The sequence below is a fragment of the Mizuhopecten yessoensis genome, unplaced genomic scaffold (genome assembly GCF_002113885.1).
Source record: "Mizuhopecten yessoensis strain PY_sf001 unplaced genomic scaffold, ASM211388v2 scaffold2921, whole genome shotgun sequence".
NCBI lineage: Eukaryota > Metazoa > Mollusca > Bivalvia > Pectinida > Pectinidae > Mizuhopecten > Mizuhopecten yessoensis.
In genome coordinates this window covers 176,750-203,953 of record NW_018404786.1, presented here as the reverse complement: position 1 = coordinate 203,953, position 27,204 = coordinate 176,750, and the positions used below count along the sequence as shown (strand labels likewise).

The following is a 27,204-nucleotide window of genomic DNA, read 5'->3' as shown; positions in this document are numbered from 1 at the left end:
GCCGACTTACCAAAACGAGGCTTGTGCACGAGGACCGCGAAGGTGGGCTGATGGTGACTGAACAGTGGTGACTATACTGGTGAGTAACTTGGTAAAATCAATGTAAATATGGGAAATCAAAGATATGGATATTACAGTAGGTTACTATGATGTACAGAGTTTATCAATCAAAGAGGGATTTTACATAAATAAGTCGTAAGTGGCAAGTCGTAAGTCGATGTCACACCCGAGCATTAACACGATAAAAAGCCGAGTTACCCACTTACGAGATAATTATCTCGGCAAAATTATCTCGGCAAATGTGATAATATGTCGACATAATTTAAAAGTTATGTCGACATCTTCTCAGATTATGTCGACATATTCTCAGATTATGTCGACATCTTTCAATAATTATGTCGACATACGTAACTCGTAAGTCGCAAGTGGATGGCAGAAATATGCCACCATACGAAAGCTTGTTTGAAAATTAAGAAACCCAAGTCGAGACACACGTGATAAACAACTGCCATTCGTTGTGAATTCTAAATATGTCATACAATTTTACTTTCTGGAATGGATATAATGTGTATTTTCATTGTCAAAAATCAAGTCTATTGTTTATTTTTATTTTTTAAATGGAGAAAAAAATATAAAGCAGACGACAATAAGATTACAAAATTTAATAAACATCATACGGCAGATCAGTACATTGGCAATATTCATAGTTTACGCATAAGGAGCCCAAACTAAAAATGGCCGACTTCATTGCTGTAAGACATATCTCATGAATATAGAAGATATAGCTCATTCATGAATAAACAGTTACTCTTTAAACATATAACATGCATGATACCACATTGTTATATTGCATCGAGCATGTCCGACTTCGATTATGAGGTCAAAAAATACAGAAAGTAGCAGTCGGGATAAAAACCAACATAAATGAACCAAAATACCAGAATGTCGCACAAGAAGGCTAGACAGTTGCCACCAGAAGGCAAGACAGTTGCCACCAGAAGGCTAGACAGTTGCAACCAGAAGGCTAGACAGTTACCAACAGAATGAAGGGCAGTTGCCACCAGAAGGCTAGACAGCTGCCAACAGAAGGCTCGGCAGTTGCCAGCAGGGAGTTAGTCAGTTGCCACCAAAAGGATGGACAGTTGCAACCAGAAGGCTTGACAGTTGCCACCAGAAGGATGGACAGTTGCCACCAGAAGGCTAGACAGTTGCCACCAGAAGGCTAGACAGTTGCCAGCAGGGAGCTAGAGAGTTGCCACCATAAGGCTAGACAGTTGCCACCAGAAAGCTCGACAGTTGCTACAAGAAGGATGGGAAGTTGCAACCAGAAGGCTAGACGGTTACCACCAGAAGACGCGACAGTTGCCACTAGAAGGTTAGACAGTTACCACCAGAAGGCTAGACAGTTACCACCAGAAGGCTAGACAGTTACCACCAGAAGACGCGACAGTTGCCACCAGAAGGCTTGACAGTTGCCACCAGAAGGCTAGACAGTTACCACCAGAAGGCTAGACAGTTACCACCAGAGGTCTCGACAGTTGCCACCATAAGGCTAGACAGTTACCACCAGAAGAATGGACAGTTGCCACCAGAAGACTCTACAGTTGCTACCAGAAGGATGGGCAGTTGCCACCAGAAGGCTAGACAGTTACCACCAGAAGACTCGACAGTTGCGACCAGAAGGTTAGACAGCTGCCACCAGAAGGATGGACAGTTGCAACCAGAAGACTCGACAGTTGCCAGCATAAGGCTAGACAGTTACCACCAGAAGTCTCGACAGTTACCACCATAAGGCTAGACAGTTACCACCAGAAGGATGGACAGTTGCAACCAGAAGACTCGACAGTTGCCAGCAGAAAGTTAGACAGTTGCCATCAGAAGTCTCGACAGTTGCCACCATAAGGCTAGACAGTTGCCACCAGAAGGCTAGACAGTTACTACCAGAAGGCTCGACAGTTACCACCAGAAGGCTAGACAGTTGCCACCAGAAAGCTCGACAGTTGCCACCAGAAGAATGGACAGTTACCACCAGAAGGCTAGACAGTTGCCACAAGAAAGCTCGACAGTTGCCACCAGAAGGATTGACAGTTATCACCAGAAGGCTAGACAGTTCCCACCAGAAGGCTATACAGTCGCCACCAGAAGGCTCGACAGTTGCCACCATAAGGCTAGACAGTTGCCACCAGAAGGCTCGACAGTTGCAACCAGAAGGATGGACAGTTATCACCAGAAGGCTAGACAGTTACCACCAGAAGGCTAGGCAGTTACCACCAGAAGGATGGACAGTTACCACCAGAACGCTAGACAGTTACCACCAGAAGGCTAGACAGTTTCCACCAGAAGGATGGACAGTTACCACCAGAAGTATAGACAGTTGCCACCAGAGAATGAACAGTTACCACCAGAAGGCTAGACAGTTACCACCAGAAGGCTAGACAGTTGCCACCAGAAAGCTCGACAGTTGCCACCAGAAGGATGGACAGTTACCACCAGAAGGCTAGACAGTTACCACCAGAAGTATGGACAGTTACCACCAGAAGGCTAGACAGTTACCACCAGAAGGCTAGACAGTTACCACCAGAAGGATGGACAGTTACCACCAGAAGTCTAGACAGTTGCCACCAGAGAATGAACAGTTACCACCAGAAGGCTAGACAGTTACCACCAGAAGGATGGACAGTTACCACCAGAAGGCTAGACAGTTACCACCAGAAGGATGGACAGTAACCACCAGAAAGCTAGACAGTTACCACCAGAAGGATGGACAGTTACCACCAGGACTGTTACCCGCAGCAACAAGTATGTCAACAGTCTAGACAGAAGGTCCAGCAAGTCATATATTATTTAAAAACCCAGCCAAGAATTGTTTTGTTGACATCTCCTCCAACCGAATGTACAATCAGAACACAGTTTGTTAAGTTTGACGTAGCTTCTACCTGCAGCAGTCCAACAGTGTATTGCTGGTCAAGAAGAGCAACGAACAGTTTATTCTTCGTGTACATTAGTCTATGTTGAGTCTCGATCCATGGTGTGCTCAGTTATTTTATAACATTTTTTTATTAGTGCTTGATTAACCCGAGTCATTCAGAAAAATGTCTTAACAAACTACTGTTTATTTCAAATCGCATTATCAAATAATATGCTGAAAGGAAACACAATAATATATTAGAAATATATCATTTCAAACGAATTTTCATGACAGAGGATTTGTATGAAACGAACGTCAACGAATTACAGAGGGAATGGTTTACCTTAGATATCGAAAGTACATGTATCACACTTTACAAAGAAATGATCATTGATAATTCATCGTATTATTCTTTATCACGTTTCAGACGGACTGCATGTTGCCCAATATTTGCGATCGGGAATTTGATGTCATTTAAATAACATCAAATACAGTCTTGGTGACTTATTTTATTTTATTTTATTTTAAAGGTATTTTACTAACTAATTATCAACATTACCACGGAACAACAGGGTATCACTTCATTGAATGCCGGCAGACATTCTCCCATGAACCTTTTTCTCATGTAGAGCAGCCGTTTTTAAAGTCGACCATTTTCAGCCTTTCTTCAATGGCGCCATGTAACTTTAATGTTATATCAGGTCATAATAATAACAATCATGTTTATAACATTAAACTGTCTTGAGGTAAACATTTGATTAAATATTATATAACATATATCCTTGCCACTCTTCCATACATTAAATAGTTGCTACATATAGTAGATAGTAACGATGATTGTTTACGTGCACAGGAACGTTCTATACAAGGCTTATTAAAAAGTGAGAAAGACATATTAACATGATAAAGGATTTTAATGGGACAAACGTTGCCTGTTGATTGTCTTATAAGACGACCTTTCTAATAACCCAGTCTGTTAACAATGTTTTCTAATTATTATTAATGAAGCTGTTAAATGCTTGACATTTAGATAAGGCCTCAGAGGTCGATCTCTAGCTGTATATCCATATGTAATTATTCCTTCAATTTGTGATTAATATTTCGCTGGCTAATGTCCGTATACAAATTTACAAAACAACATATACAGAGAATGTCAAAAAGGTATAAAGAGTGGTCAAAACATATATACTCTAAACAGAATTTCCTATCCTTTTTTATGTCCGGATACAAATTTACAAAATAACATACATACAGAGACTGTCAAAATAATATTTACAAAGGTTTAAGCAGATACACTATAAACAGGACTTCCAAATCAATATTTGCATAAATACGATTGTTTGCTGGTTGTGTGTATATATTCCCAAAACAAATAAAAAATATTATAAAACTTCTTCACAAATTATTCTAATGCTGCCATTTAAATTGCCACAATCGGTTCTGTTACAAAGTTTGCATAAGATGTTTATCATCCGTGACGTTATATACAAGCAGCATGATATATCAATAGTTAATGTAAAGCTTTCAAAAAACAATTACCATTACCTTTTTCTTGTAGTTTCTCTGAAAACAAATAACTGGCCATTCGATAATACAATTATTGATGCTATTAACCCTACAAAAACCAAGTTTACCAATGATGTATCTTATGTGTTTTATTTTTTTCTCGGTATATCAGTGTTTCCTAAGGCCTACATGATGATATATATGATAATAAATAGTCACAAAAATACCATAGCTATGCACATAAACACAAAAAGGACCATATTTAGTACGTAAGACATGCAAGTTCATTAAACGTCAGAGCAATGATAGGGGCAATAATTTTGTGGATTCAGAACTTTTCTTTTTCCATGGTCTTTATTTAAATCTCTCTTTGTCCATATTTTGTTCTTGATTTATCGCATTAGAGTTCTAAATACAGTTTTATTCTCTCCTTGTTTTTGTCACTAACATGTTATCTTAAATGTATGTTGATTCCATGCCATTTGTTTTGACCGTATCGAGAGCTAAAATGACTGTTTCGTCCAGTTGATATATTAATTATGTTTGTCATGAATGTATTTTAAAACATTGTAAGGGATATGACGTATAACGTATTGCGACAGCTCCATTCGAATTTTCCCAAAGCAATGACAAATGTGTCTACAGATCATGACTTATCGACAAAAGGGAGATTACTATAACATACATAGATTTGTTTTTCTTTAAGAACAGCATGATATCGAGTCAGATATTACAAAACAGGTAGCCTAAAAGTGATTTGAATGCTGAGATAACATGAAAAACAACGCACAACCAATGTCACGTCAAATACGTCTACGATAAGATAGTGATCATATTTTTAATTTTATGGAAATAAAACACAAATTATATGTTAGGATTTTAACAAAAATTGAAGAAAGACAGGCCATATTTATGTTACAATAATGTCTATAAATCCTGGTTAACAATTTTGTGTTCCAGATGTTTCAAACTTTACCAATTTGTGGCATGCTATTTCATTTTTTTATATTTAAATGCATGTTAATTCATAAAGGTCTTTACTCAATCCCTTAATAAGTGTTTAAATCATAATTCTAATCGTTCCCTACCAGTTGATAAATCCATTTCGAATGTTTTAAACAGAAAACGTAATGATGGCAATCCAATTATGGATAATGGAATTAAGCACTTATAAAACAATATATTTACTACAACATATAACGGTATGTCTGTGTTCCACTGTTAAGTGATAGAAATAATAATGCTACTGCTCACCTTAGTATAGAACTGCGTCTCAATCCACAACTACCCAAACAATCTGTGACCCAAGGCTTACCTTACTTACCCTAGTACTTTATCATTAATAATTTCCTTTTGTAATAATAAAAACTTCTTTTCTCCCATAACCATTATAGCTTTCCTTACCCACGACTCATTAGATAAACCTACTGGAGTTGGTCAACATTTTTGGCTATCCACTATAAGTAACACCACAGACGTTGTTTCATTGGTCAATCTTTCAACTATAACGTCACATAACAATGTTTTACGACGTCATCTTCTATCGTGACAAATTGATTCAAGGCAATTGTTTTCAAGGAAACAGATATAATGGTTGTTTTCTAAGGGAAACACGTGGTTTTCCAAATGAAATATGAACGTTATGGGAGAAAAAGGTCCCCGACTTTATGATGGCTGGCTACCACGTTTATCAATTGGTCATTAGCTAATTCTAAAATTGTAAAAGACACTCTGTAAACTTATGTTTATAAAACAATTAAATTGTCCAGACTTGCAGCTTTCAATAATAAAAGACAGTAGTAAAAGAAAAAATAAATATGAAATAGACATTTACACGTGTATGCAGTTATTCAGTGTGTTTCGTCGTACGTTCCCTTGTCCTTGAAGGCCTGAACGTAACCATCTTTAGGGGTGGTGTCGTCCCGTCCGTCCTTTCCCTTCCCTTTACCACTGTCGTCGAACCGCTCCTTGTGTGTCCCAGTGTAACCCGAACAGTCCGTGAAATGGCTCACGTTTCCCGTCTTAGATTCTTTCTAAAAATATATTTAAACATGTTTATCCGACACACTATATCTTACATCACAAACTTGAATATCGTAGTAAACGGTTTATCTTTGATTATTAAAAGACCTTTGAAGCTTTTTTTTCTATTTTTAGCCTGTTTATGTGGCGATAACTCAATTAAAGACGAGTTTTAGTCAATACCCTTTTATCACTTTTATTACAGACGGTTTTTTAGATACTGTTTATTTTCATGGATCATAACCTTCACATCGAAGTCAAAAAGTGTGTAATTCATATACGGTCATCTGAGCTGTTCTATACACCAACGGTAGTTATGTTTTGTTACGGAGACGTGAAATGGAAAGGGCAGGAGAGTTCATTACCCATCATGTCAGCAACTAAAACATACTAAAAGCCATTCATTTAAATTATTTTAATACTTCTAATAAGATATGACATATTTCTTGTTATTTGTTTATTAAATGGACCCTATGTACCAAAGGCCGGGCCAAACAGTGAGAACGGAGGCATGAAATTCATCTGAATGTGCCAATGACCTCAAAAACGATGCTTACGGTTTGTTTCCTAATGCTTCCTTATGAACCAAAAAGAGTATTTGATTCTAGAATTTCCGGTTGACACAATTTTTAAAACATTAGTTGCGCCTCTCCGATTCCGGGAGTGGATCAGGTTCTTAGTTTACATTAAACTGACACAGTCAGGTCCATCAATTCATTATTGACCCACTTACATGTACTTAACCACTGGCAATATAAATGATATTCAACACAGATCAATCAGTGTAATGGTCGTGTCCACTGTAGAAGTTAAAATTGATATTAACCTGTGTACTGGCGTTTGAAAGAGAGACTTAAATAAACTAGGTTAAGTCCCATTTATAGCCCAGTGTATCATTTCACCCTGGCTTACACATTATCAAATTAATCAGCCGATCACCATACCAAGTTTGAGCGAAGTCGGCTCAATGGAACTATAGTTTATGGGCAAAACAGTTTTTTTTTCAAAGTGCTGGTAATTTCATTTCCGTTAAAATTCAATCAAATTAAACTTTGTTAGGATCACCAGTCTATTATTCTCATCATTCTCATCATTATCATCATTACAATCAGCCATCCTTAATACGTTTCAATCAAATTGGCTTATTTGAACTTATGTTTAAGTTTGAATCAAGTTTCCATAATGGCAGCCATATTGGAGTTTTCGTCGACTCAATATTAACGAATAACAACACTTTGTCATAATTGTTTAAGCTCAAAATAGATTAATAAGATAGCTGCATTGTTGTCTCTCTCTCTGATATCTTAGCGTTCAGAAAAATACCAAGACTTAGTCAGGACTATGTAATAAATAATCCAATCAGGTAAAATTAAAATCCCTTCCAGGAGAACAGGAGATTTGGCTTTAAATTGATTTTCAATGGGGTAATTTGGCGGTCCTCTAGATTATTTGACAACCCAAACAATATCAAAATTTAGTTAGACCATGTACAGAACATCTCCGTAAATTAAAATTCGTTCAGTAATATTTGTTTTAAGTTCCAATGTAAAGTGTTAACGCACAATGAACGACTCTAGGCACATAACGACTTACGGCGAAGGACGAAGACGGATCGCTTTATATACATATGTTACAAGGTTTTGGTTCCGATGACCTAAAAATACATCCTTATTTAAAATGTCATCCTAATTTGCTTTGCAAGTCTGGACTTATTGGCGTTTGAGATGATAATGAATTGACTTTGACTAACCGTCACTCCTTCCATAGTGGGAGGTGTCAACATGCCGATGAGTTCCGCCTCCCATGATGCTTCCTTTGGAACTTTCCCGAGAGATCTCATCTTTGAGGCACACCGTCCTATGAAATCCTTGGTCTTCTCATCGTTTATTAACATGAAACTAAGACAATATATAACCATAAAACATTACATACATTACAAAAGTCGAATCGTTGGCTTAAGATTGTGAAAACATATTACAAACATTGATATTCACAATTTAAATGCCAACAGGACAAAAGGGATATTGAAATGTGTATACGCGTTAGGGCTTCGTTAAGAATGTACTGGCATGTAATTTGGTTTTTATTCCTATAACATTGATGCTGATAGTACTTTCATATGATGATTGTGAAATTTGTCTTTGTGTGGAAGTCAAAGTATTTCTTGCACAACATTGGTACGTGTATTGTTATTTTGGTCGTATCGGAGTAATATTTAAGATTGTGAAAAGTTAAAACTAATCCAATAGCTTAGGAAATATGGTAACAGATGGTTTAAATGGGATAAGTGTTTCTCATATATCATAAATATAGCTAACTACAACTTCATTTGTATCGATTTGTATGTTAAAGTTTTGTTATCGTTATTTTAGTTGAAAATATATACGAATAAAGAAATGTACATACGGTTTTCCTTTTTCTTTGCAAGCCGGGAAGGCAACAGTATCAATATATAGACATAGCTCCTTCGGCCAGCACTTTTTTGTCAACTTTCCAATGGCTTTGGAGTTGATTTGGTCTGCGCTTGCTGACTTGCTGGTTATTTTCATGTAACTTCTGAATGTTTCTTTGACCTTTTTTATATCAACCTTACTCAGTTCAGCCCCGCCGGAAGACATGATTCGTAAGAGATGAAGTTCCGTTTCAGAAGGAGAGCCAACGTATAAAAATGAGAGTTCAACTGCAAGACAACAGACTCTTTACGTTATAGATAGATAATTCAGGGTTCAGGGTTCAGGGTTCCGGGTTCAGCATACTGCGAGTTCCCGTTCAGCTGACCTTAAGTCACTAATTGGCCTGATGGGCACAAATCATTCATGTTAATAGCCATTTATCAGTAAACCTGTATAAGTTTGGAGTAAGAAGTTTGGAAGTAAGAAAGGCAGAAACAGTAATTATTGACGGAATTACGACATTATTCTTATGAATCGGAAATAATGTTAGGGCGACACGACCCCATCAACGAATGAACAATTTCTCGAAGCATAACTTGCAACGAAACGTATTACAGATAACTAAAATACGGTACATCTTTATCGTGTTCTTAACATCCGGTTTATACTGCTATAGAAAGGAATTCGTTTTAAAGAAGGGGTGTAATTACTAAAGCAATGCCAGGACCAAAGCTTATGACCTTAAAGGACGCGACATAATTGTAAAAGAGACATTATTTTGGTAGAAATGTAACGTTTAACGTATTGAATGTGATGTTACAGGTCCTGAATGTAATGTTGTGAATATATAATGAAATATGTTATAATTACTGATTGTCATGCTGTAACTATTGAATAGAATGTTTTACCTACTTAATAAAACTTAAGAATTCACAAATGCAACATGTAACTTCTGAATGTTCTATCTTTTAATACTTTTGAATGCAACATTAAATTGTAACTACTGAAAGTGACGTTTTTACTGAAGGCAAAAGAACTACTGAAGGTATCGTTGTTATAACTGATGGTAATAGAACTACTGAAGGTATCGTTGTTATAACTGAAGGTAATAGAACTACTGAAGATATCGTTGTTAAAACTGAAGATAATAGAACTACTGAATGTATCGTTGTTATAACTAAAGGTAATAGAACTTCTGAAGGTATCGTTGTTATAACTGAAGGTAATAGAACTACTGAAGGAATCGTTGTTATAACTGAAGGTAATAGAACTACTGACGGTATCGTTGTTATAAATGAAGGTAATAGAACTACTGAAGGTATCGTTGTTATGACTGAATGAAATAGAACTACGGAAAGAATCGTTGTTATAACTGAAGGTAATAGAACTACTGACGGTATCGTTGTTATAAATGAAGGTAATAGAACTACTGAAGGTATCGTTGTTATGACTGAATGAAATAGAACTACGGAAAGAATCGTTGTTATAACTGAAGGTAATAGAACTACTGAAGATATCGTTGTTATAACTGAAGGTAATAGAACTACTGAAGGAATCGTTGTTATAACTGAAGGTAATAGAACTACTGACGGTATCGTTGTTATAAATGAAGGTAATAGAACTACTGAAGGTATCGTTGTTATAAATGAAGGTAATAGAACTACTGAAGGTATCGTTGTTATAACTGAAGGTAATATAACTACTGAAGTTATCGTTGTTATAACTGAAGGTAATAGAACTACCGAAGGTATCGTTGTTATAACTGAAGGTAATAGAACTACTGAAGGGATCGTTGTTATAACTGAAAGTAATAGAACTACTGAAGGTATCGTTGTTATGACGGAATGAAATAGAACTACGGAAAGAATCGTTGTTATAACTGAAAGAAATAGAACTACTGAAGGTAGCGTTGTTATAACTGAAGTTAATAGAACTACTGAAGGGATCGTTGTTATAACTGAAAGTAATAGAACTACTGAAGGGATCGTTGTTATAACTGAAGATAATAGAACTACTGAAGGTATCGCTGTTATAACTGAAGGTAATAGACCTACTGAATGTATCGTTGTTATACCTAAAGGTAATAGAACTAATGAAGGCATAGATGTTATATTAACTGAAGGAAATATAATTACTGAAGGTATCGTTGTTATAACTAAAGGTAATAGAACTAATGAAGGTATAGATGTTATATTAACTGAAGGTAATATAATTACTGAAGGTATCGTTGTTATAACTGAAGGTAATAGAACTACTGAAGGTATCGTTGTTATAACTGAAGGTAATAGAACTACTGAAGGTATCGTTGTTATAACTGAAGGTAATAGAACTACTGAAGGTATCGTTGTTATAACTGAATGAAATAGAACTACGGAAAGAATCGTTGTTATAACTGAAGGTAATAGAACTACCGAAGGTATCGTTGTTATAACCCAAGGTAATAGAACTACTGAATGTATCGTTGTTATAACTAAAGGTAATAGAACTACTGAAGGTATCGTTGTTATAACTAAAGGTAATAGAACTAATGAAGGTATAGATGTTATATTAACTGAAGGTAATATAATTACTGAAGGTATCGTTGTTATAACTGAAGGTAATAGAACTACTGAAGGTATCGTTGTTATAACTGAAGGTAATAGAACTACTGACGGTATCGTTGTTATAAATGAAGATAATAGAACTTCTGAAAGTATCGTTGTTATAACTGAAGGTAATAGAATTACTGAAGGTATCGTTGTTTAGGTAATAGAACTATTGGATGTATAGTTTGAATTACCGAATGTGGTGTTATATTTTCAGATTTTATTGATGTATGTTATGAATTTAATAGGTATGCTGTCGTTAATGAGTCATTGTTGTTATTACTTGATATAAAGGTAAAAATATATGAACCGTTGTAATTATGAATATCGTGCTATTACATCTCAGTGTTGTGTTTTAGTTATTGAATGTCGTGCTATTACATCTCAGTGTTGTGTTGTGATTACTGAATGCCGTGCTATTACATCTCAGTGTTGTGTTGTAATTATTGAATGCCGTGCTATTACATCTCAGTGTTGTGTTGTTATTATTGAATGCCGTGCTATTACATCTCAGTGTTGTGTTGTAATTATTGAATGTCGTGCTATTACATCCCAGTGTTGTATTGTGATTATTGAATGTCGTGCTACTACAACTCAGTGTTGTGTTGTGATTATTGAATGCCGTGCTATTACATCTCAGTGTTGTGGTGTCGTTATCGAATGTCGTGCTATTACATCTCAGTGTTGTGTTGTAGTTATTGAATGCCGTGCTATTACAACTCAGTGGTGTGTTGTGATTATTGAATGTCGTGCTATTACATCTCAGTGTTGTGTTGTAGTTAACGAATGTCGTGCTATTACATCTCAGTGTTGTGTTGTGATTATTTAATGCCGTGCTATTACATCTCAGTGTTGTGTTGTGGTTATCGAATGTCGTGCTATTACATCTCAGTGTTGTGTTGTGGTTATCGAATGTCGTGCTATTACATCTCAGTGTTGTGTTGTGATTATTTAATGCCCGTGCTATTACATCTCAGTGTTGTGTTGTAATTATTTAATGCCGTGCTATTACATCTCAGTGTTGTGGTGTCGTTATCGAATGTCGTGCTATTACATCTCAGTGTTGTGTTGTGATTATTGAATGTCGTGCTACTACAACTCAGTGTTGTGTTGTGATTATTGAATGTCGTGCTATTACATCTCAGTGTTGTGTTGTAGTTATTGAATGTCGTGCTATTACATTTCAGGGTTGTGTTGTTATTTATAAATGAAATGTAATGACATTAGAACGAGGGGAACATACAAGAAACAGAGACTTCTATATCCAATATAAGGAAAAGCCAAATAGCAGCATGCGTTCCTCACTACCCACGCTATGATATGTATACACATATATCCTGAACTGTGGCCAATTCAAATTAGTGAAACTCGGGTCTTAGCCCTGTGTGCGCACTGTGGAGTATGTATGTAAACATTCATCCTTTGATAGTGTGGTAAATATATACATGTGTACGTGTTGTATGAATAAAGCAATGGGAGTGCTTCACTAAAATCTGAGGATATAATTTTGGAATTTCTGAGCTAGCCGCTGTGATAAGGAAGTTGGTGAGGTTAAGCTCTACATCGCTATGGTATCGATCCAGGGCGAGCCACGGACGGGGATTCTGACTGTTTCAGAGGCTGACTAGAAAATTTGCCGGGAACGGTAAACCGCAACGAGGCTTACATATACATACAGTCAATACTGGTCAATATTTGATTATTTATGCGTTAAACAATTCAAATGCCATCGTCATAGGTTCTGCGATGACGTTATTCAAGTATCGAGAATTATCTGTCATAAATACCTTGTTAGGATACATAGATGATATAACATTATTGTCGCCATAACATCTGTCCTTAGAACATAACAAGTACAATAATAGGGCAGATCAGATTACGAAACATTATCGCTTACGTGTAATCTGCAGTCAAATCATGAAACAAATCCACTCATCACCTACCTTGTAAGCTGCACAGTAATAACAACTTGACGTTCCCCGTGTGAACTGCTCCTCCTCTGCGTTAGGAAGCAAGGCTGCTATATTTAGCTACAGCAAGCGGTCATGTGATATTTAGCATCCGTTCAGATTCACTGTGCTTCATAATGATATGTGTATGGGGGGTTCTGGATCTCCTGTCGTATCCTTAAACCCTCAATTAGTTCTCTTAATCACCCTGTGATATCTCTGATAGATTTAATATATATATCGCTTCATGATATCTCTACTACATACTAAGAGTATGTCGGTACCACTTCATGGTACAACTCACTGAAGTACATCACCACCTCCCAAACGCCTACGGACTATGTACTCTATGAACGTAGAGAACTTTTCAAAAATTGAACAAGAAATTGAACAACCCATAGGTAGGCATTTATCAAAGAAATACATGTCATCAATCTTAAAACTCAACAAATCAAAATCCCCGGGCCATATTGGAACTAATCGAAATGCAGATTTAACATCCGCCTTAGCGAGTAATGCCCCTTTCCCAAGCCTTTGTACCATTTGCACTGCCTTGTCGAAGCTTGTATAACAAACCGAACACACTTTGGAATCAATATAATCATTTACTGAACAATTTTCTGGGTAAGATAAATGATGAATCAATCGAAAATCGCATGTGTCTTTCTTAGGCACTAGGCCCAATGGTGATACCCTCAAAGGTGAAAATGGCATTTTGTCAAATGGGCCTTCTACTCTTCCTAAATTTAATTCCTTTCTAATCTTTTCTCTCGCCACCAACAGATTGTCACGGACCGACTTTAATTTTTTTGCTTCGTATGCTATTCGTGGAACCGTATATTGTAAAGGAAACCCAAACTTAAACCCGTTCAGTAACTCGGTTGCTAAATCTGCATGAGGATATCCTTCCAGTAACGAGGCTAAAACCTCAGTTTTTACTGGAGTTAGCCCAAGAGTATACCTTTCCCTGTTTAATTCCTTTGGGGCCCATTTGATGTTTGCCACGAAAGGAATCACAGCTGCCCTGTGCCCTATGGCAATATTTACAAATATGTTTGAACTTGCATGGATTGAACTTGCATTTATTGTCATTGTATGCATTACATATGCCAGTCTTAACGGTAGCACTACCCAATGATGAACTTGCGGTAATGCTGGCCACGCTCATAACACGAGGTACGTCAGTCTCAGCCAAAGATCCGAGTTTAATTTTGACCATGACGGCAAAGAATTGCCTGACGTAATCGAAATTGCTCATCATAGACACGCCATCCGGCGCCTTGACACCTGGTGGCCGCATCCCGAATGATTGAAATATATTGAATCATTTCACATGCCTTATCGGGATATTTACGCAAGTAAATATGCATAAATATTAGAAAAGCATCGGTCCACTTTTCAATTGTAGGAATTCTATCTTTTAAAACCTTCGGCTTAGACTCAATGGTGCCGTTGGCATTAAGAAATAAACTATTTCCAGCATAAAAATCCTGTAGCTCTGTACTCCCCTTCAGTAACAAGGCTAATTTATGAACTGGTTAGACCAAATCTTCTGCCTAAGCTGTGCGGGCACATGTGTGGTCATATCGTCATCCGCGCACGCTATCATGTCCGGCACTGATGAGCCATACCTCACTCCCGCCGCTGCTCCCCCACCAAATGATGTAGAGACTATGCCTAAAGGGAATGGGGATGTAGTTGACCGCCCACTTAACAATGTAGGGGCAGGTTGAACACGGGATTGCGCCGGAAAATTATTATTGAGAACGGAACCCCAAACATCAGAAACAGTATTTAGTTGTATACCTGTCGGAGCATTCGGAGCATCCTGCTGACCATTGCCCTGGACAGCCGGCAATGGACCTGCGTGGTATTCATTGATCACGTGCACCATGGCCTCATGCTCCGGCTCCGACTCCGGCTCTGGCTCTGATCTGGTAGGCTCTTCTGCAAATTTTGCCGCTCGCCGTCTCTTCCTTTGCCCCAGCGCCCTAGCCGGATTACCTCCTGTTGCCTTTCGCTTTCCGCCGATCTTCTTGTACACTGGCATTATTTTAATTTTGAATACGACTTGACTTGATGTGCGTGTTACGTGCTCGATGGTTGAGATGAAAAAGGACAAGGATGCGCTGTATCCCACTGCGCATTTTCAGACTGACCCCTCAGCGCCCCCCTATCTTACAATTACTTTACCAACAGGGGGTGCTAACTGCTGTCAGCTACTTAGCCATCATTCGAAAATCAAAATAAATCGCGTTTAATTTGGAATGTATTAAACGGCATTAATTGTATTCTTATATCATCTAAGTTAACCTCCAATGAATTGTAATGTTTTCAGTCATCTAATTATATCATGGTTTCATTCAATATTTCTAAAACAAACGTATGTTATCTTCAAAACCACCTATGAAATTTCTGTATCCTAAAAACACTCCATTTTATCTCTAATGCATTAAATACTTTCCCTAAAACACGTTCAATTGTAAGGATATATCTCTCTAAGTAAATGCTTCCAATGAAATCTGCTATTAATTTAACCATATCTCTACATCACCAACGGGTATTTCTCTTATATTTCTAATTATGTATCTCTTGTATCTTTTTGTTTGTTATGACTTTTTGGCGTCTTCACAAAACCTAAAATCATATGATGACGGGTGCCTAGGGAGACTACGCCGGGAAAAAAATGGTCGGAAAAGAAAAAAAGAAAAACCATAGATCCGAAGTGTTGCAATAGGGGCAGCAGATCATTTTCAGTTTATGTAGGAAAATCTTTGCTCTGAAGGCTGGCCATATCGGTAGCAGGATAGAGAAGGCCTCTATTATTCGATATATCTGTGTTAGGTATAACCTATATGTCGATATATATGTGTTAGGTATATCTTATATGTCGATATATATGTGTTAGGTATATCTTATATGTCGATATATATGTGTTAGGAATAACCTATATGTCGAAATATATGTGTTAGGTATATCTTATATGTCGATATATATGTGTTTGTTAGGTATAACCTATATGTCCATATATCTGTGTTAGGTATACCCTATATGTCGATATATCTGTGTTAGGTATAACCTATATGTCGTTGAATTGGACTGTGCCACGGACTGTGGTATGTGTAAATGGTGTTCGTTGTGGTAAGTTAATGACTGAGCATGTGTAGGGGGCCCCTTCTGATAGATGTTTTATGCACGGCAATCCTATAGATTCACTGTTATACGGTACGAGAAACGTTGTATGGAGATCTGATAGAAATCCACTGTTATACGGTACGGAATAGAAATTTACTTGAAAATGGTATGATTTTTTGGATGACCAACGCTTTGAATATAACGTGGTTTTTTTCATTATACAAAATACAAGGACAACTGAACTGTGGATAAATTATCCTTTATTGGATAAACACACTTAATAATATAAATACTCAGACAGAAGCATTGCTGAGGCCATATATCAGCTGACTTAATAACCTATGACCCCTGACCTCAGCGAATCACGGTTTGGACGGACAACAACACACATTTGGCCATGAAAGCGACCGTAATATAGTCTATAAACATTTACTATCAGTTAAACATTGATACAGATAAAGTGTTCCTCCAGCAATATATGCAGGGGAGGACGGGGATAAATGAGGCACTCTTCGAATGTTGCCAGCTTATCATAATTTTACTGAATAAGGCTAATATCTTTTTACTAGCCGATGTATCATTGTACATTATTTACGGTAAACTGTAGAAGAATAAGCAGTATATGCATGCAGCCTTTTGTCACTACTAACTAGACATAGCTTTTCACAACCCTCTTTAATTTTCAGATAGTTTCACTGACTAGAGCACAAACAACATTGTATCGTATCACCCGTTCTCTCCTCCAAATCTGTTCAATGTTTCATGGGAGTTGTTTTATCATGCATTCTAGAGTAAACTAGCTAAAATATCGAAAAACCGTTCTTCACCAAAATAAAATATAACTGAATAATTGTTTGTGTCTGTAGGTGTCATGTCCATATTGCAAAAGTACCTAGTACAGATAGGAGTGTCAAGGAACCCAAATATCTACAAAGGTTTCACAGATCTCAGTCAAGTTGACACTCCTCCCTGTCATAGGAAGGCTTTTCGATTTGTTTTAAACCGCCATGATCTCAGATCTCTGTCCATTGTTTTTTTTTCACTTTTTGTCATAAGTGTCTTTCCCTTTGTAAGCGCCGACATATCCCGAGTTATCGACTCTTGCATCGGCGCCACCTAAGCCCTTTCCGTCCTTGTCGAACTTGTTAGCATGCATGCCGGTGTAGGCGCTGGTGTCGGTCATCCCCTTCACATTACCAGACTTAGACTCTTTCTGTGAAAATACAAATAATTTAGAGCTGCTCGTAAAAAACAAATACGTAATATTGACTTTTTCAGTGTATATACCGTTAACCCAGTAAGTACATACCGGATATTTAGAGATTAGTATATGACCATTTTGATATCACACCCCATATCAGCCCGAGAGTCCTGATATCAGACAGAGGGCTGATATTAGGACTCAATGGCTGATTGGGGTGTGATATCAAAATGGTCATATCATAAACTTTTTATCATGTTTTTTTCCTTTAAAATAAACAAAACATACACAAAACAATATTTCTTTATTTTATCTATATTCATAAAACTGGTAACAAAATCAATGATGTATATAAACAAAACAGTAACAATTATACGTAAAAAGTCAACATTTAGAAATTCGCAAATTCCTACAAAATGATATGGTTATTGAAATTTGGGTGGGGCTTTGTAAATCAATCTTTAAATCATTAAACCGCAGTTATTCCATGCCAACAATTCGTTTGAGCGGAAGCAGCAAAATCCGAAAATTTGGGAGGGGGTGTGATATCACTTTTCTAGGGGGTGATATCACTTTCAAGGGAGGGGGGGGTGATATCACTCCAAGGGGTTGTGATATCACCCGGGCTGATATTAACTTGTGGAAATTTTAGACTTATTACACATACAAAAAGGGTGTATAGTAAACATATGATAACACTTATTACAGTGTATTTCCCGTTAACCCAGTAAGTACCTTCCGGATATCACATATTACATTGTATTTACCGTTTACCTCGTAAGTACATACCGGATATCGCCTATTATAGTGTATTTCCCGTTAGCCAGTAAGTACCTTCCGGATATCACCTATTGCAGTGTATTTACCGTTAACCAAGTATGTGACGTTACCTACCTGATGTAACATATTATAGTTTATTACCCCTTTGAGAAAAATCTAGTAATCTGATTGGTTAAAAACTACAGTGTACCAAACCGCATTCATAAATCTCAGGGGGTATACGAAAATCTCAGGGGGAATACGGTCATGTCACGTGATTCTCAGCAGTAATACGGTGGAATCACGTGGTTTTACAAGGGGGTATACGGGTCACGTGTCTTTGTATCTTGCGGCCGGGCATCGGGAGACAACTCGCATTCGTCGTCTGCTTCGCTGTTTACAAAATGGCAAAACGTTTCGCTTCGCATACTGATGAGGAAATACTCGCCAAAAGGGCTAACTATGTGCCACATAACACACAAAAGTCGAACAGACGAGCGGCAAACATGCTGAGGACGTATTTAAAAGAAAGGAAGCAGGAAGAACAGTTCGAGGAATTTGATAAAACGAAACTAAATGAGGTACTGTGCCTGTTATTTTTCTTTGTTTTTATTAAAAAAGACTCAACGGGGTAATAAATTCGTTACACGGATTTTTGGCAGGGTATACCGGATGGTAAGACCCTACAGGATTTCGTATTTCCTTCGGCCTATCGGCCTCAGGAAATACGAAACCCTTTAGGGTCATACCATCCCGCTAATAGTATTTACCGTTAACTTAGTGAGTACCTACCCGATATCGCCTATTAAAGTGTATTTACCGTTTACCCAGTATGTGACGTTACCTAACAATTATCACCTATGACAATATATTTACCTTTGTGACATTACCTACCTGATGTCACATATTACAGTGTATTTATCGTTAACCTAGTGAGTACCTACCCGATATCGCCTATTATAGTGTATTTACCGTTTACCCAGTTTGTACCTTCTGGATATCGCCTATTACAGTGTATTTACCGTTAAGCCAACAAGTACCTATCTGATACCAACTATATTTCATTGTACTTACCGTTACCCCAGTAAGTTGTGTTCCTTTGAGATTTTTTAATAGTTCTTTCTCCCATGTACTTCCTTCTGGTGGTTTCTTCCCCTTTCTCTTGGCTTCTAACTTTTCGGCAGATTTTGCTAGAAACTTCATAGACTTTTCCTTGGTAATGGTCATAAACCTGAAAGAGAGTATATGAAATAAACGTGAATTTATGATTTTATTCTAGTTCGTTGCAACAGTAATTAGTGCAAGTTAACATTAGTTAATAGCTTACGACTTGTGCCAATTAATTCCTATAACAATAGGTGTGAGGTAGGTTACAGTTTATTATCTACCTTGGTTTTATAAGTGGTGAAATTCGGTGGTTTTATCATGCATTCTAAAGCGAATCAGCCTAAATATCGAACGTGTGTTTTTCAACCGTTTTTAACAAGTACAGTACAGATTATAGAGTCAAGGAGCTTAAATATGTACCGTGTTTCACAAATCACAGCTGATTTTGTCAATGTGCTGCTATTTGAATTTCAAAAAAATAATTTATGTAAGCAATTTGCTTTATTCGAATCCTTTTCATTAAAAAATTCTTTGTAAAATTTTAGTGCAAAAAGTGATGTCATTTAATTATCTGTATGGAAACATCACAGAAAACCTATAGATTGTCTCACAAAGTAGTCCAACGCCGGGAAAAGCATCCATACGGCTGTCCAAGGTAAGAGATTAAAAATATTGTAATATACCTTAGTATTCCTGCTGCTAGAGCTGTCTTTTCACTACCTTAAGAAACGAAATCATCCTTTTTCTCCCATATTTCAATAAGCAAAAGGAGTAATAAAAGCCAATAATTTATATGTGATGACGATTTTGTTATTGCAGTACTTGTTTGAACATTGACAACCCTAAACCAATTATATACATACTATCTATGTGTATGTGGATAAAAAATCAAAATTAAAATACCACATATCACTAGATTCTAACAAATGTGTATTTTTAGGATATTAGTTTATGGACAAGGTATTAATTACTAGACAATACAGGGTTGTCATTCGGAGCTATCCGCTTCATTGAGTCACACAACCAGGAAATATTAAAGATCCCTGTACCACTGTAAACACTAGAGAGTTCCACTGAACTCTTACATACAGTTACCTCCCCTCTATATAATCTTGGTTGAGCTAGAGAACAACCACTGTAAACACTAGAGAGCTCCACTGAACTCTTACATACAGTTACCTCCCCTCTATACAATCTTGGTTATAACTGTAGTGGATTTGAGCTAGAGAACTACCACTGATATGGTACATGTGTAGCTCAGTTGGTCATATTGGTTAAAGCGATCTTATTATGATCCAAGGTCAATGAGATTTCGCAAAGTATGGGTTTCTTTCCCGAAATAATTTGTAAAAGCTATTGCATTCCCAGACCAAACGTTTCCAATTCAAAGTTACAGTTTCTTGCAGTAATACGGGCATCTTAAATGTAATTATATTTGATTTCGCAACATTTTTCTGTTTTAAATAAGTAAAAACAGTGTAGCGCATGCTTTTATACGATAGTGACATTTACTTTTTTTGACTATTTTGGAATATAAACGATTTGTATTAACCATAACCTGACTAACCGTGACCATAACATGACTTACCCTGACCATAACATGACTGACCATAGCATGACTTACCGTGACCATAACGTGACTTACCGTGACCATAACGTGACTTACCGTGACCATAACGTGATTTATCGTGACCATAACATGACTGACCATAACATGACTTACCCTGACCATAACATGACTTACCCTGACCATAACGTGACTTACCGTGACCATAACGTGACTAACCGTGACCATAACATGACTTACCGTGACCATAGCATGACTTACCGTGACCATAACATGACTTACCGTGACCATAACATGACTTACCGTGACCATAACATGACTTACCGTGACCATAACGTGACTTACCGTGACCATAACGTGACTAACCGTGACCATAACGTGACTTACCGTGACCATAGCATGACTTACCGTGACCATAACATGACTTACCGTGACCATAACATGACTTACCGTTTCGTCTTGTCGTCCTTACAAACAGGGAAGATGCTGGAATCCATATCCGTTCTCAGTTCCTTCCAGAGAAGGTTGTCTTTTGTAATTTTCCCTGTAGCCTGGGAAGTCAGATTTTCCTTATGTGCCAGTTTAGCATACTGTTTCAGCTTATCAACCAGCTCGCTCACCTCCTCATCAGAGAGTCCTCCGCTAGCTATAAAGATATAAATTAGTCAACTCTATTGTTCAATCAAACAAACACATGTTCAAGTCATCTTGGTAATTTCTACACAACAGAAAGTAACAGAACAATAAATTCAATAAACAAAACTAAACATCGAAATGAAGATCAGATAATGATAAGTAACCCAGTGTGACACCTTGACGTCGGTAGCCTATCTATATTTATTATACCTCTACTTTATTTACTCTATATAAAAGTATTTGGTTAAATCGAATATATCTCCACTTTTGCCTGACTGTGTTTTAGTCCTGTGTGTTAGTCTGGGAACTAAAACACACAAACATTCGGGTGTTTCCGCCGAGCCAATCAGGCGAGAGGTTGGCGGAGCTTATTACCGAACTCGGAAGCGACGCGCGAGTTGGGCGGAGCTTGCTACCGAACTCGGCAGTGACGCGCGAGTTGGGCGGAGCATTTGGCTCCATTGCCATCAAAAGGGTAGTAGAGACGTAAAGCGATACAGCTTATGGCTTACAAATATTTTCTAGTTAAAACTATCTCTCCAGTGTGTATCGGTATAATATATGGGGTAAGGGATATAGCAAGTTTTTGGTGTCCCTTGGACATGCCTATTTCCCTCGCCTTCGCCTCGGGAAATAGCCTGCACTCGGGACACCAGAAACTTGCTATATCCCTCAACCTAATACTTTAACTGTTTAATATTACTCGGTATGGCAATCAAAGGTTTCGTGGTTACCGATACTCCCTCTATCAGGTTCCCAGGAAACAAACCAGTCTTCAAACCTTCCAAAGGTTCTGTCAGTGTTTCATATTGGCACACTGTATGTCTGTTGTCTGTATGAGAGGTGGTAGTGTGTTCTGTATAAAATGTAGTAGTATTCTGTATAAGAGGTGGAAGTGTGTTCTGTATTAGACGTGTAGTGTATTCTGTATGAGAGGTGGTAGTGTATTCTGTATGAGAGTAGGTAGTGTATTCTGTTTGAGAGGTGGTAGTGTATTCTGTATGAGAGGTGGTAGTGTATTCTATATGAGAGGTGGTAGTGTGTTCTGTATTATAGTTGGTAGTGTGTTTTGTATGAGAGGTGGTAGTGTGTTCTATATGACTGGTGGTAGTGTGTCCTGTATTATAGTTGGTAGTGCATTCTGTATGAGAGGTGGTAGTGTATTCTGTATGAGAGGTGGTAGTGTGTTCTCTATTAAAGGTGGTAGTGTATTCTATATGAGAGGTGGTAGTGTGTTATGTATGAGAGTTGGTAGTGTGTTCTGTATGAGAGGTGGTAGTGTGTTTGTATGAAAGATGTAGTGTATTTTGTATGAGAGGTGGTAGTGTGTTATGTATGAGAGTATGTAGTGTATTATCTATGAGAAAAGGTAGTGTATTCTCTATGAGAGGTAGTAGTGTATTATATATGAAAGTTAGTAGTGTGTTCTGTATGAGACGTGTAGCGTATTCTGTATGAGAGGTGGTAGTGTATTATGTATGAGAGTAGGTAGTGTATTATGTATGAGAGGTGGTAGTGTATTCTTGATGAGAGGTGGTAGTGTGTTCTGTATTATAGTTGGTAGTGTGTTCTGTATGAGACGTGTAGTGTATTCTGTATGAGAGGTGGTGGTGTATTCTCTATGAGAGTAGATATTGTATTCTGTATGAGAGGTGGTAGTGTATTCTGTATAGGAGGTGGTAGTGTATTCTATATGGGAGGTGGTAGTGAGTTCTGTATGAAAGGTGGTAGTATGTTCTGTATGAGAGGTGGTAGTGTGTTCTGTATGAGACGTGTAGTGTATTCTGTATGAGATGTGGTAGTGTATTATGTATGAGAGTAGGTAGTGTATTATGTATGAGAGGTGGTAGTGTATTCTTGATGAGAGGTGGTAGTGTGTTCTGTATTATAGTTGGTAGTGTGTTCTGTATGAGAGGTGGTAGTGTGTTCTGTACGAGAGTTGGTAGTGTATTCTCTATGAGAGGTGGTCGTGTGGTCTGTATGAGAGGTGGTAGTGTGGTCTCTATGAGAGGTGGTAGTGTGGTCTCTATAAGAGGTGGTAGTGTATTCTTTAAGAGAGGTGGTAGTGTATTATATATGAGAGGTGGTAGTGTGTTCAGTATTATAGTTGGTAGTGTGTTCTGTATGAGAGGTGGTAGTATGTTCTGTATGAGAGGTGGTAGTGTGTTCTGTATGAGACGTGTAGTGTATTCTGTATGGGAGGTGGTAGTGTATTATGTATGAGAGTAGGTAGTGTATTATGTATGAGAGGTGGTAGTGTATTCTTGATGAGAGGTGGTAGTGTGTTCTGTATTATAGTTGGTAGTGTGTTCTGTATGAGAGGTGGTAGTGTGTTCTGTACGAGAGGTGGTAGTGTATTCTCTATGAGAGGTGGTAGTGTGGTCTGTATGAGAGGTGGTAGTGTGGTCTCTATGAGAGGTGGTAGTGTGGTCTCTATAAGAGGTGGTAGTGTATTCTTTAAGAGAGGTGGTAGTGTATTCTCTATGAGAGGTGGTAGTGTGTTCTGTATTATAGTTGGTAGTGTGTTCTGTATGAGACGTGTAGTGTATTCTGTATGAGAATTGGTAGTGTATATGTATGAGAGTAGGTAGTGTATTATGTATGAGAGGTGGTAGTGTGGTCTCTATAAGAGGTGGTAGTGTATTATTTAATAGAGGTGGTAGTGTGTTCTCTGTGATAGATGGTAGTGTGACCTGTATGAGAGGTGGTACCGTGTTCTGTATGAGAGATGGTAGTGTGTTCTATATGAAAGATGGTAGTGTGTTCTGTATGAGAGGTGGCAGTGTGTTCTGTATGGGAGGTGGCAGTGTGTTCTGTATGGGAGGTAGTAGTGTGGTCTGTATGAGAGGCGGTAGTGTGTTCTCTATGAGAGATGGTAGTGTGGCCTGTATGAGAGGGTAGTGTGGCCTGTATGAGAGGTGGTAGCGTGTTCTCTATGAGATATGGTTGTGTGTTCTATATGAGAGATGGTAGTGTGGCCTGTATGGAAAGTGGTAGTGTGGCCTGTATGAGAGGGTAGTGAGGCCTGTATGAGAAGTGGTAGCGTGTTCTCTATGAGAGAGTGTGGAAGGGAGTGTGCTATTGTTGAGAAGGTTTGGGTAAGTGATTTGTTTGAGGGTACATTTGTATCTACGGGTGTGTGTTATTATGAAATGGTATGTGTGTAACTGTGTTAGGTATAAATGTGGATGTGTGTTAAGTATAGAGGGTAGGTGAGGGGTAGGTATAGAGGGTAGGTGTGGATTTGTGTTAGGTAGAGGGTAGGTGTGGATGTGTGTTAGGTATAGAGGGTAGGTTGGTATGTGTTATGTATAGAGAGTAGGTGTGGATGTGTGTTTTGTTTGAGAGAATATGTGTTATATGGAAAAGTATATGTGAGTATGTGTTCTATATAAACCGGGCTGTGTGGGTAGGTGCTGTGTATGAGAGGGGTTGCGTGGGTGTAATTATGAGGATACCTATTTGCACGGGTATATGTGTAGGTATATGTGATCATTAGTGTTCATGTGTGAGAGGGTTTGGGTGGATGGTATGTTTCAGGACATTGGATATTCGTGTGTGTATCTATATATAAAAGGGTATGTGTTATGTCATGTGTTATGTAAAACCTGTGTGTGGTGTTGTGAATGTGTGTTCACTAAAGCCTTTAAACACACGTTGGTCTAGTTAAGTGTATTGACATGAGCTCCCTACACCACTTGATCACAGGTAATCCGCCTGCTGAATGGGTAGTGAGGAATACACTTCGAAACATTGTTTGAAACAGACCAAGGTCGTAGTTCAAATTCGTGGTGAACTGTGATTGAAAACCAAGCTCTACAAAGAGAAACTTCATTAAGGACTTGTTGATACCTGTTTACCCTCTACATGTCAGTAGCTATCTACAGGTAACAGGTAAAGGCCTCACGCTTATTTAGGGTATGAAAAGGAGTTGGAACATTTTTTTTTTGGTACGGAAATCATTTAAACTTCACTGCCGGTGTCGATATTCCCCAATCAAACTGCGGCTCTCTAACCATGAAGAATGTATACTAATATAACAACCCACAAGGTCCATGGCATGGGAAGACATTCAGACTAGTGTGGCATAACCCCGGTGGTGTCATCGGTTTTGTAGACAAAACACAGTATATTTATGAAAATTGATAATGGAGTCAGCATCGAGTTCCACAAAACAAAGTATAACGTCTTTAGACTAATAATACAAAACATAATTAAAAACTCAACTGACTATACCGTAGTTCTCAAGAGACAATACACTTCCTATACGTTTGTAGCTGTCAATAAGTGGACAGGATATAAGCTACGTCATAGTATACATTTGATTATAACTGTGTATTTCTATTTTTACTGCGCAATACACTGACCAATCAAGTATGAATATCCGCACACTGTAGATTTGGATAGATATATTTTGCAAAACACACTACATTGTCAATAACAGTCAAATGCATATACCTAGCAGAATAGAATGTATACTTACCCATTTCGAATGTAAGTGTGGAAACTGTTGCTCAATGTGTTGACAGTTAAGAGATGCCCGCAGAACAGGTATGACGGTGTAAAATACTATCCGTTTCTAACGTAAACAACGCCGGTTTATACTGGTTGCCGTCTGAAATCTACATGTGACAGGAGCTGTATAAACTGGCTGGGGCCGCTTCACTAATATTAGCTGAATATTGATTGAATGCACACTCGTGCTATATCGTCTGCATATCACCCAAACTTTAACTTATTGTGTACATCAGGGTTGGTCTGGCGTTCAGGACAGTGTATACCCGTAGTATAGGTACCAGTACCCGAAATCGCTCATCAGCCGCTCCAACAAAACGAGTTTTCAGGACTCTCAGGTGAACAAGCTTAATTTAATTAATGTTGCAGACTCTATAGCAGATCGGGTTTTAAGCAATAATATTTCCATGTGCATAATGTTCTCTGAACCACACCTTGACTAGGAATAAACGTCATTAAAATATGGCGCCAAACGCTACTAATCCAGGCACTTCTTTATGCATTAACATTTTCATGTTAATATTTTAATTGGCATGTCTCTGAGTCACAAGTGTGACACGTCCCGCGTCCTGCTCAAGGTCGTGAATCCAAGTCGCATCTGTGACACGTCCCGCTCAAAGGTTGTGACTCAAAGTCACAGATGTGAAACTTACCGATCACAGGTTGTCTCCAAGTCACAAATATGAAACGTACCAATCACAGGTTGTGACTCCAAATGGTTTTCGTTTTGGTAAGTTAATGACTGAGCATGTGGAGGGGGTTCTGATAGATGTTCTATGTATGGGCACTGTGAGATCCGATAGAAATCCACTGTAAAATGGCATGTGAAACTTTGAAGGTAAGTCTGATTGAAATTCAGTTAAATGATACGGGAAATTCGGTATGGAGGTCTGATAGAATTAACTTGAAAATGGTACTTTG

At 37.9% G+C, this 27,204-nt stretch overlaps 1 protein-coding gene across 3 annotated transcripts; it reads right to left on the bottom strand.

Moving 5' to 3' along the window:
• Window positions 1-647: 647 nt before the first annotated feature.
• On the bottom strand, window positions 648-26,613 carry LOC110446657 (tubulin polymerization-promoting protein family member 2-like). Of its 3 annotated transcripts, none has more exons than XM_021491913.1 (4): window positions 26,252-26,613; window positions 21,583-21,778; window positions 19,533-19,689; window positions 648-6,447 (listed from the first exon to the last, which is right to left on the bottom strand). In XM_021491913.1, the coding sequence occupies exons 1-4, from the start codon at window positions 26,253-26,255 to the stop codon at window positions 6,265-6,267; spliced, it is 540 nt and encodes a 179-aa protein (XP_021347588.1). In that variant the 5' UTR covers window positions 26,256-26,613; the 3' UTR covers window positions 648-6,264. The 3 variants fall into 3 exon arrangements, with proteins under 3 accessions (XP_021347588.1, XP_021347591.1, XP_021347590.1); XM_021491916.1 differs by lacking the exons at window positions 19,533-19,689; window positions 21,583-21,778; window positions 26,252-26,613 and adding exons at window positions 8,187-8,334; window positions 8,843-9,116; window positions 13,358-13,445; XM_021491915.1 differs by lacking the exon at window positions 648-6,447 and adding an exon at window positions 16,741-17,711 and having other exon boundaries at window positions 26,252-26,446.
• Between the last annotated feature and the right edge of the window lie 591 nt (window positions 26,614-27,204).